The 18,444-nt window shown below is 47.0% G+C and overlaps 1 protein-coding gene across 4 annotated transcripts in view; it reads right to left on the bottom strand.

Moving 5' to 3' along the window:
• The window catches only part of Pcgf3 (polycomb group ring finger 3), a 43,509-nt gene extending 25,472 nt beyond the window's left edge, over positions 1-18,037 (bottom strand). The window contains exons 1-7 of one of the 4 annotated variants that reach the window (XM_026785076.1): positions 17,855-18,037; positions 9,344-9,378; positions 6,758-6,797; positions 6,356-6,496; positions 5,042-5,159; positions 3,826-3,922; positions 313-368 (exon numbers count right to left, since the gene is read on the bottom strand). In XM_026785076.1, coding sequence (XP_026640877.1) covers positions 313-368; positions 3,826-3,922; positions 5,042-5,150 — 262 coding nt within the window. In that variant the 5' untranslated portion in view covers positions 5,151-5,159; positions 6,356-6,496; positions 6,758-6,797; positions 9,344-9,378; positions 17,855-18,037. Of the gene's footprint in view, positions 1-312; positions 369-3,825; positions 3,923-5,041; positions 5,160-6,355; positions 6,497-6,757; positions 6,798-8,014; positions 8,050-9,338; positions 9,379-17,854 lie in introns of those variants that run through there. The other 3 variants (XM_013350930.2, XM_026785077.1, XM_026785078.1) reach the window with 3 other exon arrangements.
• Positions 18,038-18,444: the final 407 nt, after the last annotated feature.

The following is an 18,444-nucleotide window of genomic DNA, read 5'->3' as shown; positions in this document are numbered from 1 at the left end:
AAAAAAAAAAAAAAAAAAAAATGCTTCCTGAAAATTCCTACACTTTCAACAAAGTAGCAGGATACACAATTAACAAACAAAAATCAGTGATCACAGCATACAGAGATCTTCATGTACTTGGCTACATACTTATAAAATTCTATTGCAAATGCTCATAAAGATCTCAGCATTTTATCTTGAGGTGTTGCTGTTTCCCAAAACTAACACAGCCTACTGGCTACAGGAAGACAGTAGAGAATCTAGAACTAAGAACAGACATGTGGCAAATGGGGATGACGCTGAGAAAGGGTCCTGGGCACAAGATAAACTCACCTTCCTGGAGGCCTGGTACCAGCTTGTAAACAATGTCCTGCATGGTTCTGTCATGACTGCAAAAGAGAACAGGCGGTGGGTAATTTACATTACATCTTCTATTTAACAACTTTCTAAAAGTTACCTAGGACTTGAACTGAGGCATCATTTACTTTAGGTTTCAGCTACCTGGAATGAGGTCACCCTGGGGACAGTGCCTCCACCCTGCTGGACAAAGGGCTAAGCTCAACTTTCTGGACACGGGCAAACATGAAGGTGCAGAGCTACTTTATCTATAGTAGTTTGCTTTTTTTTAAGCATAAAATATAATGATGTCAAGTAATTTCTTTTCTTGAATAAAGTGATAGAGAATTTTTTAATTTTCAAAGCCATTTTAACCTCCAATCCTTATTGTATAAGCATATATGAACCCAGTAACTGGCCAATGATTACACTCCAACAAATGCACAGGAATCTAGCCAATCTGGGCTCCGCTCAGTGGCTACCCACGGGCAAGTTCTAGTGCAACTGTAGCCACCTCAATGCTGTGGACCAGCACTCACTGCACAAGCCAGCTTCGTGTGCTTTGGAGGCTCTTGGCTATGAGGCCCAACTGTATAATGAAAGGTTACACAGAGCTCCAAACCTCCTTTACACTACCTAGACCAGGATGCACGCACTCAGGTGCAAATTTAGACTTTGTAGATTGGGTTTTGCCAACTTGGCACAAACTGGAGTCACCTGGGAAGAGAGAACCTCAATTGAGGAGTTCCTCCCACCAAACGGGGCCTGTGGGCAGGGCGGGGTCTTAATTAGTGATTGATATAGGAGAGCCCAGCCTACTGTGTGAATGTCACTCCTGAGCAGGTGGTCCAAGACTGTACAGGAAGGCAGGTTGAGCAGGGCATGGAGAATAAGCCAGCAAGCCCTGATTCTCACAGGAACAGGGATGAATTGTTACCTACAAGAATAAGCTAAAGCCGGGCGGTGGTGGCGCACGCCTGTAATCCCAGCACTCGGGAGGCAGAGGCAGGTGGATCTCTGTGAGTTCGAGGCCAGCCTGGTCTACCAAGGGAGTTCCAGGACAGGCTCCAAAGCTACAGAGAAACCCTGTCTCGGAAAAAAAAAAAAAAAAAAAAAGAATAAGCTAAATAATTCCTGGGTTGGCTTTGGTTAGTGTTTTATCACAGCAACAGAGACACAAACTAAGACAGGGCCCACCATCATTTGATGCCCTTAACATCTTTACTACACCATGGAGCTTCTGCTAGAGCTCACAGACCTCAACCATGCTGAGTGGGGCAAGTTGGAAACATAGCATAGACTACTTTTTGGATGGAAGGTTCTCAAAATGGAGCTGTTTCTTTAAAGTGAGCATGCTCACACTCCAGGTTCACAGCAGCATTTTCAAATCTCTCTGCAAAGGTCTCTACCCTGCTGTTCCTGGTTACACATCTTTCCCCCCTAAATCTTGAAATGTAAATGCTGAAGCCAAGAAAACTCCTTCGACCTAACACCATAGGGCCCACAGGCTTCCTCTCCTTCCCCGTAAGTAGAGAATCAGACAGGAAGTGGGAACACATAAAACCGAATCACAGGCAGAGGATGGCAGCAGCACAAGTATCATCCTAGACAGTTTCAGACGGAACCCAGACATTGCCAGTGAGAGAGGCACTAAGAGCTGGGGATACAGCTCAATTGGTAGAACGCTTACCTTGCATTTACAAAGCTCCGGGTTTGATCCCTAGCACTGTATAATGGAGTGTGGTAGAATATACTTATAAACTCAGTTCTTGGGAGGTAGAAGAAGGAGGGTCAGAAGTTCAAGGCTACATAAAACCCTGTGTCAATTAAGCCAGAGAGAGAGAACCTCTTAGAGGTCAAGGGTTTATGGCAGGCAATAGCTGCTACCTAGCTCATACTGTGAGTCACAACACTCAAGCCTAGATACCTCCCTGCTCCTTTACTTATCCAACACCTGGTTCACTGCTGGGCTCCTACCCCATATCTCTTTTTTGTTTGCATGACAATCTAAGCTTCCATGAGAGACCTGCCCATGATAGCTCTTTAGTGTTCTGCCTCCCACAGCAAACTCCAGCAACCCTCAAGAGGGCAGCAGTGTCCCCCCAGCCTCCATTCCTGTCAGCAGTAGTTCAAGTGGGGAACCTGTCTCTGAGCGCTACAACTGCACCCCAGAGAGAGAGAGAGAGAGAGAAAGAGAGAGAGAGAGAGAGAGAGAGAGAGCAGGTGACGCAGCTTGTACCATCACATGAGGACAACAAAAGCAGAACAGAGCCTGCGACAGGTGGCATCCCGAGGAAGTCCACAGCGAGTAGACGGATGGGAAGGCAGCTGAGGGATAACTATGGCAGTGAGTGAGATGTGCCTAGAGCCACCGCAGTGACAAAACAGGGTTTGGTCCTGTACAGGACAGGAACTTGGTTCAAGAGTCAATGGGAATTTGAACAGAAGTTCCTTAAATCAGATGTCCCCCACCCACTCTACATGAGACACTGGAAAGGACTCAGGACAATAATTAACACCAAGAACTGCTAGACATTTTCATAAGTCCACCACACAGGACACACGGACCAGGAGGCCTTCTCCAGAGATTCTAAGAAGAGATGACATGGCAATGAAGTTGGGTATACAGAAAACAACTCTCATCTCAGGGTGGTGATGTAGGAGGGTCATCTGTCTATCTGTTGCTTTTATTGGTTAATTAATAAAGAAACTGCTTGGCCTGATAGGTCAGAACATAGGTGGGTGGAATAGACAGAACAGAATGCTGGGAAGAAGGGAAGTGAGGTCAGATGCCATGGAGTCAGCCGCCAGGTCAGACATGCTGAATCTTTCCCCGATAAGCCACCACCTCGTGGTGCTACACAGATTATTAGAAATGGGTTAATCAAGATGTGAGAATTAGCCGGTAAGAGGTAAGAACTAATGGGCCAGGCAGTGTTCAAATGCATAAAATTTGTGTGTTGTTATTTCGGGTGTTAAGCCAGCCGGGTGGGACGAAAAGCAGGCCTGCTCGCGTTTACTACAGGGTGGGATAGAAAGAGGGGCTTCAGTCGTGCTGTCTGGACATCTGGAGGCTCCCAAGGTCAGACAACTCAACTGCTACCGCTCCAGCTGTGATGTGACTGTGAGCTATGACTGTGACATGCTGTTCACCTCTTCCTTTCAGTTCATCTCCTGATTCCCTCATGCCAAATGTATCTGTGACTTAATTTCCTCCAGAGTGACCTCTGAAATTAGAAACCCTTATAGACCCTTGCTTCTTGGCACAAGTTCTAGCCCAGGGGCAAGTTACTACTCTAATGAAAGACAGGTCTGGGGTCTCTTCTACTTCAAACTGTTAGTGTAAGAAAACTTATAAGATTCCAATTGTTCGCATGGTCCCTCCAGGACAGATACTGGTATGGCTCTGTCACCTGCAATGTAGTATCTGGGGGCCAAGAACAAGGTGGCCACCACCATACAGATGTATGGACATCATGGCCAGGGAGCACCAGCCCACTTGTTACTCACCCGATATACTGTAGCGGGTGGCTCTGATGGATCACGATCCTGCAAGTGGGGCAGGTATTATTCTCCTCCAGATATTTCACCAGGCAGCTCCTGCAAACTATCCAAAGGGAGAGGATGACAGCGACCCAGAAGATAGGCGCTAGCTGGTGCCACGCCCAGCCAACTCCAAGGGGGCTACGAAGGTACTTGCATAAGTAACCTCCTCTACATAGCTCCTGACTTCTGAAGAGAATCTGCCTTTGGACTGCACTGCGTGGGTACCACCTGTTATACGCCCTGGCCTAGGAACCAACTAGAAACACCAGGGAATGGTTGCCTAAGCCACTATGTGGCAAGATCATGAAAATATAACTAATATTTAAAAATCTGCAGTTTGGTCTAAAAGATGACAAAAGTGTCTTTTATAGCAAAACTACGTAAAATTCAGTGAAACTGCCTAACACAAATTGTACCACCAATTTCTAACAATACAATTAATCTTAGCCTAAAATTCTTTAAAAGTAGAAAACATTTTCAAAACAGAAAATGAACAAGACGGAGGTCATACGTGTTGGTCACTATTCCGTGCAGCAGTCATGTCTCTAGGTGATCCACATAGGATATCCACCTTCCAGAGAGACAAAAAAATTAAAACAAAACAAAACTTAAGGGAGGCTGGAGAAACGGCTCAGTGGTTAGGAGCACTTGGTGCTCTTGCAGAAGACCTAGGTTCAGTTTCTAGCATCCACATGGTGAACTATCTGCAACTCAAGTTCCATAGGATCCAATGCCTTCTCTCTCTGCTGGCACTGCAAGCATGTAGCTCACATACAAACACACAGGCTAAACACTCATAGACATAAAAATTAAAAAATAATTAAAATAACAACAATAAAAAAACCCCTATCCTGCACACAACCAGGCCTGACAAGCAGAATGAGTAACAGGCAACAGGCACCATCCTAACCCTTGAAATTCCACAGGTGCTCGACTATTACAACACAGACACCTCCCTGCTAGAAGAGACTGTCACGTCACCAGTGGCCAACCTGGCGGCTTTCCTTTGTTCAGCTTTCCCGACAGAAGCTTCCCTCGGGGAGTTACCCACAGCATTACTAGTTCAAGGTAAGTTTTCCAACCACCCCTCGAGATCTCTGTTCTTCCTGGCCCTGGTGCCCTGTGCCAGGCTAAGGTTCTAAGGAATGTGCTGGAGATCAGAAGAACTGGCTGTACTCACATGTGTGCAAACACTCAGTCACCGTAGTTGCATCAATGAGGTAGCCGCTGCACAGGCGGCAAGTGATGTGGGCGTTTATGTCCCAGAGTTTAATCTTCCTGGTCAACATCTTTGGCTTCTGTAAGAGAAAGACACTGAAGTAACTGTGATGACGAATCTAGGTTTCAACCTGACTACATCTGGAATTTACTAAAACTCAAGCAGCTGAATATACCTATGAGGAACTTTTTTCTTAATTAGAGTAAGAAGACCCATTTTTCTTTTGAGGTGGGAAGATCCATTTTTAATCTAGGCCAAAAAAGGACATGGAAGAAGGAAGATTGTTCTCTCTGTTTGCCTGGTCTTGTTAGCAAGTCCATCCCTTCACTGGCATTGGAGCCCACTTCTTTGGGATTCTAGTGCATACTGAAGACCAGTTAAGATACCCAACATCATGGACTAAAACTACTGAATTCTTGGACTTTCTACTGGAAGATAGCCGTTGTTAAGAGTAGCTAGATCACAGTCTGTCTGACTAATACACCAGGTATCTCTTTCCATTCCAGCTTGCCTTTCCTCTACTCACAGACACAGCAAGTGTAGGAGCCCATCCCATCCTTTCTCTTGGACATTTCTTCTCATCTGATCCACTGAATAATGACCCACCTTAGGCCCCAGTGGTAAGTGGAGTCTGAAACTCAACTCAAAGAACTGCTACTAGCCACTATACTATCTAGCAGAAAGACAGAGTCTACCAGAAGGTGGTGGTGCCAGCACGCCTTTAATCCCAGTACTAGGGAGGCAGAGGCAGGCGGGTCTCTGTGAGTTCAAGGTCAGCCTGGTCTACAAAGCTAATTCCAGGACAGGCTCCAAAGCTACAGAGAAACCTTGTCTTGAAAAACAAAACAAAACAGAAAAAGGCTAGATTAGGTCCTATGGATCCAACTTAATCACCAGCCACTTTGATCTGGATCTGTCATATGGCTTTTCAACATCACAGCTGGTATCGAGGTACAAACCCACCTCAGGAATTTAGCTATCCTCACCCTTGTACTTTTTATGAGAGGGAATACTCCCATAACAAGTCATCACTTAGACCCTGCTGAGCTCCAGACTCACCAACTGCCCCTTAGCATAGTACGACCATCTCAATGCCTTTAGACTCAGCACTGAGCATGGCCATTCAGCCCAGTCCATCTGGATCATTTCTAGCTGTGCTCCTCTCCTAGGCAGCTGACTGATCAATACTACATACCTACCCCACCCTGAACTAATGGTACTCCAGAGAGCCAGCGTGCACAGAGTATAAGAAGAGCCAAACTCCTCACTACTCACCTCCTCTGGATGTCTGTGAGTCCTTCCTCACCCGGTGGCATGGAGGCTTCAGGCCACCAAGTGGATGTGGTGATCCCTCCTTACTCTGAGTTCTGGCGGGCTTCTGCACCTTCCTTCTGTCCCTTGTTCCTTTTCCATTTTCTAGCACAAAAGCAGCATTGTTAATTCCAAGCACACTGATGCCAGTCCTGCACACAATCCCACACTAAACTCTACTACATCTCAGCTACGCCCTACATATTAAACCATGGGACAGGGCATACTGGAAATACTGGGAGACAATCAAGAACCACAAATAACTCCAGAGACATTGCTAGAGACCAAACTTCAAGGAACTATGAGGTGGTCACCATATTGAGCCACAGACAGTCAGAAAGGAAAATCAGCTTCAGCTGTGCTTACCTGTGAATGATAGCCTGGAATCGGGGCTACATCGTGAAGTCTGTGGAGAAGCAGAGACGATGTCACCATGAGAGGATCTTCTCTCGCCCTCTACCTTCTAGCAATTCTCAAGTACCATTTCCTTACACATGTCGGCTCATTTACTTGCTTTAAGTGAGAATGATGGTAAAGAAGGTGGCTCTGCTGTGAGGGGTCACCTCCAGAGTTCCTGAGCCGCGCCCAATCCAGAGCAGATATATACTACTTGCTTTGGGGCCCAAGAGGCAGGGTATCTGTGGAAACTCCATGTGACAGTAGACTTCGGGGGTGACCTGAGAAACCGCAGGAGGGCAATGAGCAGCACTTTGTTGTTCACTTCACTTGAAGCCTGCGATTCTCACATGCTCACACCCAGACTAAGTCACTGTCACCCACTCACTGAATGTGCCCTGGGCCCAGGTGGGCATTGTACCATGGGTAGGTTCAGTGAGCTGCGGCCAGTGAGCCAGGTATTCATACCAGGATGTGAAGATGGGCAGCTAGAGAAATCCTGGTAGAGTAGTCTGAGGCCTCCCAAGAATCTGCAGGCAGTCTGCTTCTTGACTGTGGTGCTTTGAAGGCTCCTAGGAGCCTGGCTGTGACTTTCCATATAGGAACAGGCATTGCTGGTGAAGGGCTTGGAAAGGGGCCTGAAATCTTCACTGGAACAGTCCCAGAGCTCCAGGTATTGGTAGTTTAAGGACTGATTACATAGAACCTGGAGACGGTGTACCCTAACATGTCCTGGAACGAACTTACTCTTAAGTGCAACTCAGATAACTCACCTCTAAAAATTTTCCAGAACTTCACGTTTTTAAAGCTTTTATTTATGTGTACATGCAAGCGTGTGCGTGTGTCTGTGTGTGTTTATGTCAGTCTGTCTGCCTGTGGTAATGTATGTAATGTGTGCACGGGTGTCTTGCAGAGGCCAGAAGAGGGAATTGGATCCCCTGAAGCTGAAGTTACAGGCTGTTATGAACTGCTTGTTATGTGTACTAAGAAGGGAACGTGGGTCCTCAGGGAGAACAAGTATACATTCTTAGCCACTAGGCCTTCTCTCCAGCCTCAGAACTACATTTGCTTATTAACTAATCAACCCAGGAAGCTTGTACAAAAGGAATAAGAGAGTGAGTGTGTCCCATCAGGTAAACCAAGGGAGGAAGCACAGAGAAGAGGTGGAGCCAGCTCAAGGCCAGGGCTGTCTTAAACTAGCCCCTGCCTAGTATGGAGGTCACTGACCATATAAAATGCTGTCCCTTGAAACTTGGCAGCTCCTGTAACAAAAGAACCAGAGTGTGGCATTAGGGTTCCACTATGTAGCCTTGGCTGGCCTAAAATTCCCTACAGACCCCAGGCTGACCTCAAAGTTACAGTGACTCTCTTGCTTTAGCCTCTCAAGTGTTGGCCTTATAAGTATAAACCACTAAAACACAGCTTTCTAATTGTACTTAACTCCAGTGCTGGGATTATTAAAGGTGTGTGCCACCACTTCTGGCTTACATGGTTTTTGTTTGTTTGTTTTGAGACAGCGTTTCTCTGTAGCTTTAGAGGCTGTCCAGGAACTAGCTCTTGCTGACAAGGCTGACCCTGAACTCACAGAGATCCACCTGCCTCTGTCTCCCGAGTGCTGGGATTAAAGGTGGGCACCACCACTACACAGCACACATAATTTTTTTAAATGAAGTTTGTGTGAAATGGATAAATTCCCAGCAGGGGTGGTGGTGGCAATAAAAACCTGAATTGAGAGTAGTGAGGGAAACTCAAAATATTCTCTATTCTAAGAGCTGAATGTTTTTCATGGGTCGCTGGTCAGAGGTGGAACACACCTTTAATCCCAGCATTTGGGAGGCAAAGGCAGGTGGATCTCTGAATTCAAGATCAACCTGGTCTATAGAGCGAGTTCCAGGGCAATCAGGTCTACGTGGAGAAACCTGGTTTCAAAAACCCAAAAGATAAAAATAAATAGATAAAATAAAATAAAACTCTGGGTCTGTGAGTCTACTGAGAGCAAATCATCCTTTCAGGCGTAAAAGTATCTGGGGCCAGAACATGCATTTGTCTATCTTGTACAAGGTTCTGAGTTCAGATTCCAGTACTACGCACAGTTAAAGAACAGATCTCTAACTCTAATTTTTTTTTGTTGTTGTTTTTCGAGACAGGGTTTCTCTGTGGTTTTGGAGCCTGTCCTGGAACTAGCTCTTGTTGTAGACCAGGCTGGTCTCGAACTCACAGAGATCCGCCTGCCTCTGCCTCCCGAGTGCTGGGATTAAAGGCGTGCGCCACCACCGCCCGGCCTCACTTTAATTTTTAAAAATAATTTTATGTGCATTGGTGTTTTGCCTGCATTCATTTCTGTGTGAGGGTGCAGGATCTCTTAGAACTGGAGTTATAGTTGTGAGCTGCCATGTAGGTACTGGAAATTGAACCCAGGATCTCTGGAAGAGCAGACAGTGAGTGCTCTTAACTACTAAGCTATTTCTCCAGCCCCACTAATTCACTTAAACTACTAGCCACACATCAAACTCTAGCAAGGCGAGATTTGGAAGAAAACTAACAGACCTACCTTACCCTAAGCAGAGCACTGGCCACCCTCATCTGTCATTCTATAAGGGTAGAGTCGTCCAAGACCAAGTTAGATGTATCCCAGGAATATAGGTAGGCAACAATACAAGGAAAAACATCACTTGTGACAAAAGGTAACAGTAGACTAGCATGTGATCCTCCCAACAGACACGTAAAAATTATTTTATAAAGCACCCACTCATTATTTTTATAAATCCTAAAAGATGGTAAGGAAATAGTTTTAACCCCATTGAAGGAGACACTAACACGATTATTCAACAACTCAGATGTGAACAACTACAATTCCACGCACGAAGTCTAGTCGGAGGTGACTGGAATGCCCACCAGCTAGGGCCCCACACAGCAGCTGTTCCTCGGCAGTCAGGAAAGGGTGCTCCCAGCCACGCAGGGCTCCATGTAGAAGAAAGCTGCCCACAAAGAACACATCACTGCCAGCAAGGGTGGCCCACGGGTCTCAGAAAGGCCTTGAGTCCCTTCTACACAATAAAATAAAGAAAAGAGTATCTTACGATTTAAAACCAATGACGGACATACTCCTAGTGGTGGGGTGAAACCAGATCACACTCACCCGCAACCCCTCATGGAAATGCTAACTTTCAACACAGTATGTGGTGCCATGTTCAGATGCTGAGTAGGAGGTCAGGGGTATTTATTACCTTTACAATTCAAGATTACTATATGTGGCTCTATTATGAACTGAGACACACATATCTATAACATATTAGAACTATAATAGGGACCATGGCTTAACAAACTCAGGTCCTCAGGATGGAGAGGTGTTGCTGCACTTACTGTCAAAGGGCCAGCCATGCCAAAGTACTATTTGGTGTTTAGAGAGAAACTCTGTCTGTTTCTACTCTAAATGATGAAAAGAGATTCACCAAAAAACCAAAAAATTCAAATTAAGTGGCTTTCAGCTGATCAACTGTATTACTAAACTAAGACTCACAAAACGAGAGCTGGTGAGTAGCAGGCCATGGTACCAAGTACCATGTGTGTGCAGCGCTGAGGAAAAGGCTGGCACTCTGTGGTAAAAACAATACACACAATGCCAAACTTTTACCAGTATTTATCAGTACCCCTACCATACCATGTGGCCAGGTGGCCAGCCTGGGGTCCTCTCCAGGCCTTCTAAGAATCACCTATTTTGGTTTCTTGCTATACTGCACATTATCACCTGCGTGATCAAAAAACAACATGCATGTCAACACAGCAAGCTATAACAGCAGTGGGGTAGAAACTACCATGCAGGCAGGCAAACAGGTTGGTTACTGTCTTCATCTACTGCAGGATAAGAGCTGTGTGTTGTATTCCCTGCTATGGCAGGCCTGGGCCCAGGACACTTCTTCCCCTTCTGCACACTGCCTAACTTTGGGGTCCACCCAGCAGCCTCCCCAAGGATGGGGTTCACATGCCCTAACTTTAGTCAACACCTAGACAGAATCTCAGTTTATCCCAGTTCTGTGATATGCAAAAATATGAATGATAACTAAAGCCGGGAAATATGGCCCATAAGATATTATGTTCTACACATAATAGTGCCTGCTGCCAAGCTGACAACCCGAGTTCAATCCCTGGGACCCACATGGTGGGAAGAAAGAACAAATTCCACAAGTTGTCTTCACAAGGCCACAAAGGTCACCCAAAGTAAATAAACAAAAATATAGCTTTAAAATGTTTTTAAAACTAGAAAATAAAACTTCTCTTGATACTGGTTCTAGGTAATGTAATAGAAACTACTGGTCATGCAACCCAGGTGTTCCATACATAGCTCTAGAAGATAGGACAACCATTAAATCAAGTTGGCAAGATGCCATCCTTGTCCTGGGAATGTAGTTCAGTTGGTGATTGCCTGCCTAACATGAACAAGACCCTGGATTCAATCCCAAGCACCATACAGAGTCAGGCATGGTGAGACATGTCTGTAATCCCAGCACTTGGGAGATGTTGGCAGGACGATCAGAAGCTCAAAGTCATCCTTAGCTATGAGTTTTAGGCCACTATGGGTTACATAAGACCCTGATGAAAAGAAAAAAGAGGAAAGGAGAGAAGAGAAAAGAATGATATTGTCCTCGTTAAAATCAGTAACACAAGCCCACTCTCCTGTGGGTACGATCTAGATAGAGACACCATCAGACCTATGTCTTAGGCACCATGGATCTAATCAGATTTCAAGTTGGTCCCCAAACAGTCCAGGCCCAATACGTTAAACTAAAAGAATAGTTTTTAACAATTAAAAAAAACAAAACCAAACCAGATCTTTTCCAAATAAGCCACTTACAAACTTTCAGCTGTTGACAAGCGTCTTCCCGATCTCATTCCAAAGACGACCTCTTTCTGCTCTATGACCTGTCCTTCTGTGCTAACCCCTTCTGTGGCGGTCGGCTGTTATCACTGGTATAGCTCCCATATCTAAAACCACTTGCCTGCCTCCCTTGCCACCCCAGTCTCTTCCTGCACGCCCTGACATCTGTGGGAGTCTTACAGAGGTCCTCCCATGGTTAACAAATGGAACATTATCATCAATAGGATACTGCCAGCCATTGGTAGGTGGGTGTTTCCTACAGATTAGAACTTTCCCAGAATAAGCAGTTTTGTGCTGAGCTTGGACACTGTACCCTCCCAGGCACCCAGTTATGTGCCCTTCAATTAGTGCTGAAATTGTGACTTTCTATGATCTGGTTCTCCACCCGGCCAAAAGTGCTTATGCTATCAGTCTCCAGGGACAACCAGTGGCCTTGGGGGTAAGCATGATCTCCAACATGTCACCAGACTGATGCTGAGACAGAAGCCTGTCCAGATCTATGACCTCACCAAAATGCCTTGTCTTTGGCTGTGTTGTGGCATTTCACCTTCCAAAACCAGGCAACAGGGGAACAAGTCAGGTGGTCATGGGTGGCTGATAAGTGTCACAAAGCAGAAATATTCCAACCTGGACTGTCTTACTCCAAAGTCTACCACTCTGAGGATGTCAGGAGGACAGAAAACATCAATCTAATGCTAGACCTCCTGGAGTGTCAGGATGGTACATAGCAACACAGCACCAGACTTCCCTGAGTTGTCGGGATGGGAATCAACCTAGCACCAAAACCCAGGGATCTGTTCAGGAAAGACCAGAAGGACCTTCCTCTGACAACAAGGCCAACTGTAAAATCCTGGAAGTAACTATTTGTGGGACCTCTAAGCCCCCTACCCTGCAGGGGGTTGTGGGATGGGAGCCAGGTTGGCTTTAAGCAGACCTCCTTCTCATTTCCTGCAAGAGGTGGCATACCATCTGAAGTTGCTCTTTAATACTTCAGTGACAGGAAAGTGGTGTTTAATGAAAGATAAAGATATTATCAAACAGAAAACTGTGTCCTGCAGGTGGGCATGAGGGTTCCATCCTAGACTGTAGGCTGCTGCCACAAAACACCCTTCAGTGGGGGCTGGAGAAATGGCTCAGAGGTGAAGAGCACTGGCTGCTCTTCCAGAGGCCCTGAGTTCAATTCCCAGCAACCACATGGTGGCTCACAACCATCTGTAATGAGATCTGGTGCCCTCTTCTGGCCTGCAGGCATACATTCAGGCAGAATACTGTATACGTAATAAATAGATAAATCTAGAAAAATTATATAAAAACACTACAATGGAAGGCTTGTGAGCACCCTAAGTTTATTTCTCAGCACTGGCAGCTGGGTCACAGCAGACTCTGGCTTATTCAGACCCAATCACCATGCCAAGTCCTTTGACGCAGAAAGGATGGAAGAGCTCTCAGGGTTTTTGATAAGGCATGTATTCTGTCTTTGAGGACAGAATTTTCCACGAAGTTAATTTCTCCTGCAGTCATCTTTGAGTTACAACTTCAACCTAAAAAAGCGGGAGGAATGAAAACAACATCGGGGCCACAGTAGATGGCCACTGATCATAGCTCTTGCATTTTTGTTTCACAAGTTTGTTTGTTTGTTTGAGTTTTGTTATTGTTTGCTCTGGTAAGAACTTAGATTAAAAAAAAAACAAACGAGTGGTGGCGGTGAGATGGCTCATGGGGTACAGGTACTTGCCACCAAGTCTGAGGACCTAAGTTCAATTCCTGGAACCCACATAAAAACGGCAGGAGACAACAGAATCCAAAAGCTATCTTCTGACACGCATATGTGCTCAGGGTTTCTGCACTCAGAAACATAAACTCACACAATAATTATAAAATTTTTTTAAAAAAAGTAAAAGTCCTTGAAGTAAGGGCAGTTATGGTATACATGCTTTGACCCCGCCATTGCTAGTTTGTAGAGCACATCCTGAGGACTTTAGCAACCAACCTGACACATACCCTCAGCACAAAGCCACAAAAGCCACTGGCTACAATGTGCTTTAGGCTAGAGTTTGTTGAACCAGGAGACAGAGAAAGTCACTACAAACTCCTCATGTGACCCAGAGGCCTTCATTAGGCCTTACAATAGCCACAGGTCCTAGTAAGACCCACTGTACCACAAACGTCAGGAATCCCACACAGGACCCAGGAAGCTTCTGTAGGCATAGGACCCCATGAGGACCAATGAGATCCAGTTAACCTCCATTCTTGAGGTCCAACTAACACCGCAGAGTCTGTTCACTACAACACACAGCCAACAACAGGCTGAGGGAGACAGCATCTCCAGCAAGTGCTGCTCTTCTCGGGGAGTCTGCTCCATCAGTAGGTCATCCACAACAAAAGGGGGTTAAAGCTTATGCCACCCTTATCCTTTTGGCTTTTGTACCTTTAATTCTGTAAGAAGGTATGTGGCAGAGAAAAGTGCTTTCTTATTTTTAAAGGCTTCATCTATCTTTGTGATTGACTGATAATTTTTGAAACAGGGTTACAGTATGTTGCCCAGTCCTGTCTCCAACTTCTGAGCACAAATGATCCTCCTGTTTCAGTCTCACAAGTAGTAGCAAGGATTACAGACACATATTACCATGTCCAGCTAAATTTAACGATAATCAACTCACAGAACTAAGCAACAGTTCCAGCTTTTAAAGCATGATGTGCAGCATTCTTGCAATATGAACCGTATGATTGTGAGGGTAACAACAGACAACAGGAAGCTGACCTTCAACCTCAATGTATTTCTAAATAAAGAAAAGTTACACCTTTAACTTTAAATCCGATTCTGAATATCAAACAAACAAGGCAGCAAATAATAAATTTGGCCATTAAAGAATAACAACACAGACCCAAACAAACCTTGTTTTAAGCACAAATAAACCTCCAATAATTCTAGTTAATGACCTTATGAACTAGAGGTTCCAACTCTAAAAAAGTCCAAGAAATGACAGGGAGGTGACCATCAGGGGCAAGAGCATCTAGAGTGACTTCAGGTAAGTACCCTGAGCCACCTCCAGGTCTACTCACAAGACCTGGGCTGGAGAGAGGGGGCTCCGGTCTACAGGACATCTCTGAGCATAATATTCCCCAAAGGGACAAATAACACAACCTTTTCAGAATGTCACATCTCCCACGTTATTTTGAAAAAACCACTTATAACAAAGTGCATGAGGTCCAATGTACCAGGAAAGACACTTGTGTTTAAGGTGGTTAAGAAAAACTAGAAGGTTGGTTTATAATTTATTTCAGAATAGCATGGCAAGATTCTGGAAATCACTCACCCAGAGGGTAGATACTATTCTCCTACACCCCACTCTGTTCACAGGGGTCTGTTTGCCAGAACATTCCAAATGGTAAGTTAACCACCGGGAACGTTTTCAGTTAGTAACAGATGCCTCTTAAATAGAATACATACACGTATCACAGTCATCTGAACTTCTACAGTGCTATCAGACATACGTTATTCTAACACACCACTCTACACACAACTCTTTCTGTTTCTGAGAGAGCATCTTACTATAAGCCTAAACTGGCCTGGAATTAACTACTGTAACTCAGGTTTGCCTTAAACTCAAACTCACTGCAATCCTTCTGTTTCGGCTCCCAAGTGATGGGATTTTAGGTGTGAGTCACTAAGTCTGGAGCTTCCAGAGGCTGCCTTGCTGTCATTGGCCTCTTCTCCATTGTCCTTTGAGATGCCCCTGGAGAAGACCTGGGTCTCCAGCTGGCAGTGTAGGAGGGAGCTGGACTGAGATACTCCCTGTGGAACGCCCAGAGGAGGCCAAGTACCCTGACTACAGGCTTATGAAACTTGACCAGAAGCATGGTTAAGCCTGGGCTCTCGACCTTCTGCTGGAACCAATTTTGGCTCAGGGCACTACATTCTGGGGTAATACATTGTACAGCAACATATGTTTAAAAGTCCAAGCATGGGAAGATGAAGAGCATCATCGAACCTAAACAAATTCTCATTCTTTTCTAAAAGTTCATACAGCCAATTACTATAAAGGGCACAACCAAAGAACAAACCAGACGCAAGCTCTGAGTCCAAGGGTCCCAACTGCAGGGACGCTTGACAAACACATCTTTCCACTCTGGGCCATTCAGGAGCACGCTCAGTTGGCACTTAGTACTAAGGCACCTAAACTTGTTTTTTTCCTGATGAATCAAAAAGCAAAGCAGCTCAAAATGAAAGATGGAATCAACCATCAAGCATTTCTTGGAAATCTAAATAGCCCAGAGTCTAGACACCCTATAACCAGCACTTTTAAATGCAGCCTGACCAAAGAGCTTCCACGGGGAACACACCCGTTGTTGACCACCCCAGGTCTGTGTGGGAGTTAGGCCATTCCAGAATCCGCTAGCCATTTCATCCCCAAACACACCAGGTTCCCAGTGCACATCTCGGTACTTGCCCTAGTCAAGAGCAGCACACTATGACCTCTTAATGTCTCGCACAGCAGCAAAAAACACATTTCACTTTTCCACAAACACTGTGTTCTCCATGGCAGACTGGGAAGATTTCAGAGAAACAAAACCTCTTCCCAAGGCCCTCTTAATGCTTTCCTTTTGGGAGGTGAAACAGAGAGTGTGGATGCTGGGTGCTCATCAGTGCAAGAGCCCCCCTCAATTCTCTGCCCATTCACCTCACCTTCCTATCTACTGGAGTGCCTCCAGCCCGTGGGTATACCTTCTGCCTCTGTACACACCCTCATGACCTTCTGGGGAAAGAGAAGGTGGAGTGAGCCAAGACTAGGGAAAGGCACAATCCTGTAGTAGCTGAGGACAGCAGGGGAGGCAGCTTGGAGGCTGGGAAGACTTGGAGCAGCAAGTTCAGGCCGTGATAACCCTGAGTCCTTGGAGCTAGGAAGAACTCCAACTCTGCCTTGTAACTATCCTAAGACCCTCACCCTTGTGGGTGCTCGGGGACTTGTGGGAAGTGCAGGGTTTGAATCCTCGGGCTCCAATAACCAGGATCCCACACTTAAGCACTTCACAGAAAGGGTCCCGGTGTGGGCTGGATAGATCTGGGAAACTCCTGGGCCCCCAAAGCCTAGTGATCTTTACAGCAGATATTAGGGTCTGTATGCCTGGAGGCCCAGGCCTCCCTGCCTTGATGTTCCAGCTATTATCCCGGTACTTCCTCATGGTTCAGCCCCAAGGCTTTTGCCCTAAAGCGACCCACCTTTGGTTCCAATTGTTCTGAAGCCAGTCTAAATTCTGAACCCTCCACACAGTTTACCCTCGGGGCCCCAAACTACTCTAAGGATCTTTACAGGAGTCCAGATTCTTCTGGGCCGGCCTTGGTTTCCCAGCTCTCTACAAGTGATTTGTCCCTGGGTCCTGACCTTCCTATAGCCTTGCCCCAGAGTACTGGCCCTCCGCGGGGTCGTCTCAGGGTCTTAACCCTCCTCTGTAATCTATCTTAAATTAGACCCTCTCAATTATTCTGGCATTTTCTAGGTCCTGTCGAGTCCTGAGATCCAGTCTTCCTCAATGACCTTTCCTAGACTCTTGTCAGGTCTCTAGTACAGACCCTCTTCCCCCACCCCCAGTGAGCAATCCAGGATCGGGTCTCCACCTCTTCAGAGGTCCCAGCTCTGCGAGGGATCTGCCCAGTACCAGTATTTCTGGCCTAGTCTGGGTCCTGTCTAGTCTGAGGTTCTGGTATCCCTGGATCCAGCCTGGTCCAGACTCATGTTCTTCCGGGGTCCTGTTCTCTGGAATCCTGCCTGGTGCCTGTTCCAGCCCGTCTGGGATCCTTGTCTTCCCTAGGTCCTGTTCTCTCGGGGTCCAGTCTGCTCAGAATCCAGCCTGGCTGTGTGTTCTCCCTGATCTACGATTCTGCCCACCCCTGGTCCAGCCTGATCAAGGAAGGGTCCAGCCTGGTGCTGGCTCTTGTCTTCCCAGGGTTCTGCCTGGTCCCGGTTCCTGTCCTCCCAGGGTCCAGGTTGTTCAGGGATCCAGAATGGCCCAGGGTGCTGCCCTCCCAGGGTCCAGACCTCCCAAGTCCTGGCCTTCTGGCAGGCTTTTAGGGTCCCGCCTCCCGGGTTTGCCGAGGGCGCTGGGCTCGCAGCCTTCTGCGGACCATGGGCCGAGGCCGCGGCCTGAGGAGCGGGCGCGCGGGCCAGGCCGGGCGGGGCGGGCTCACTGACCTGCGTCTCGGGCGGCGGGCGAGCGGGCGCACGCGGGGGCTCGCCGGGAGGGGGAGGGGGCGCCGCTCCCTCTGGGTCCCCCCCAAGAGGAGGAGAAAAAAGCCGTGCGGAGTTTAAAACAAAGAGGCGGAAATGCCCGAACCCAGCCGAGTGAGGAGTCGGGGGCGCCGCGCTTAGAGCATGCGCAGTCTGCGGCTCAGCTCCCACCTCGCGAGCCGGAGGGGGCGGGGCCTTTGGAAGGCGGGGCCTACAGGGGTGGGGTCCAGGCGGGGCCAGAGGGCGCAGGCGCATGCTGGCCGCTCTTGACTCAGGAAGCTGGTGCGGCAAGCCAGGAGGGGTGGAGCTCAGGGGCGTGGCCGCAGGGGAAGAGGTGGGTCAGAAGGCGTGGTCAGAGCCGACAACCTGAAGAAACTTCGTCTGCAGGACTTCAGGACGCTTCTGACTGGCTACTATCTGGGTTGGAAACTAAACCAGAGCACCCGGACAACAGGTTTTCTCCTGTGCAAGCCTTCTTCTTACATTCCTGTCCTGGCTAGGAATCAGCCAGGTGCGCCGAACACTGTGGACACAGAGAGAGACCCTTCTGCTCG

Source organism: Microtus ochrogaster, linkage group LG1 (assembly GCF_000317375.1).
Source record: "Microtus ochrogaster isolate Prairie Vole_2 linkage group LG1, MicOch1.0, whole genome shotgun sequence".
NCBI classification, from domain to species: Eukaryota; Metazoa; Chordata; class Mammalia; order Rodentia; family Cricetidae; genus Microtus; species Microtus ochrogaster.
Note: the sequence above shows the minus strand (reverse complement) of the source record. Positions and strands in the feature narration are given on the sequence as shown.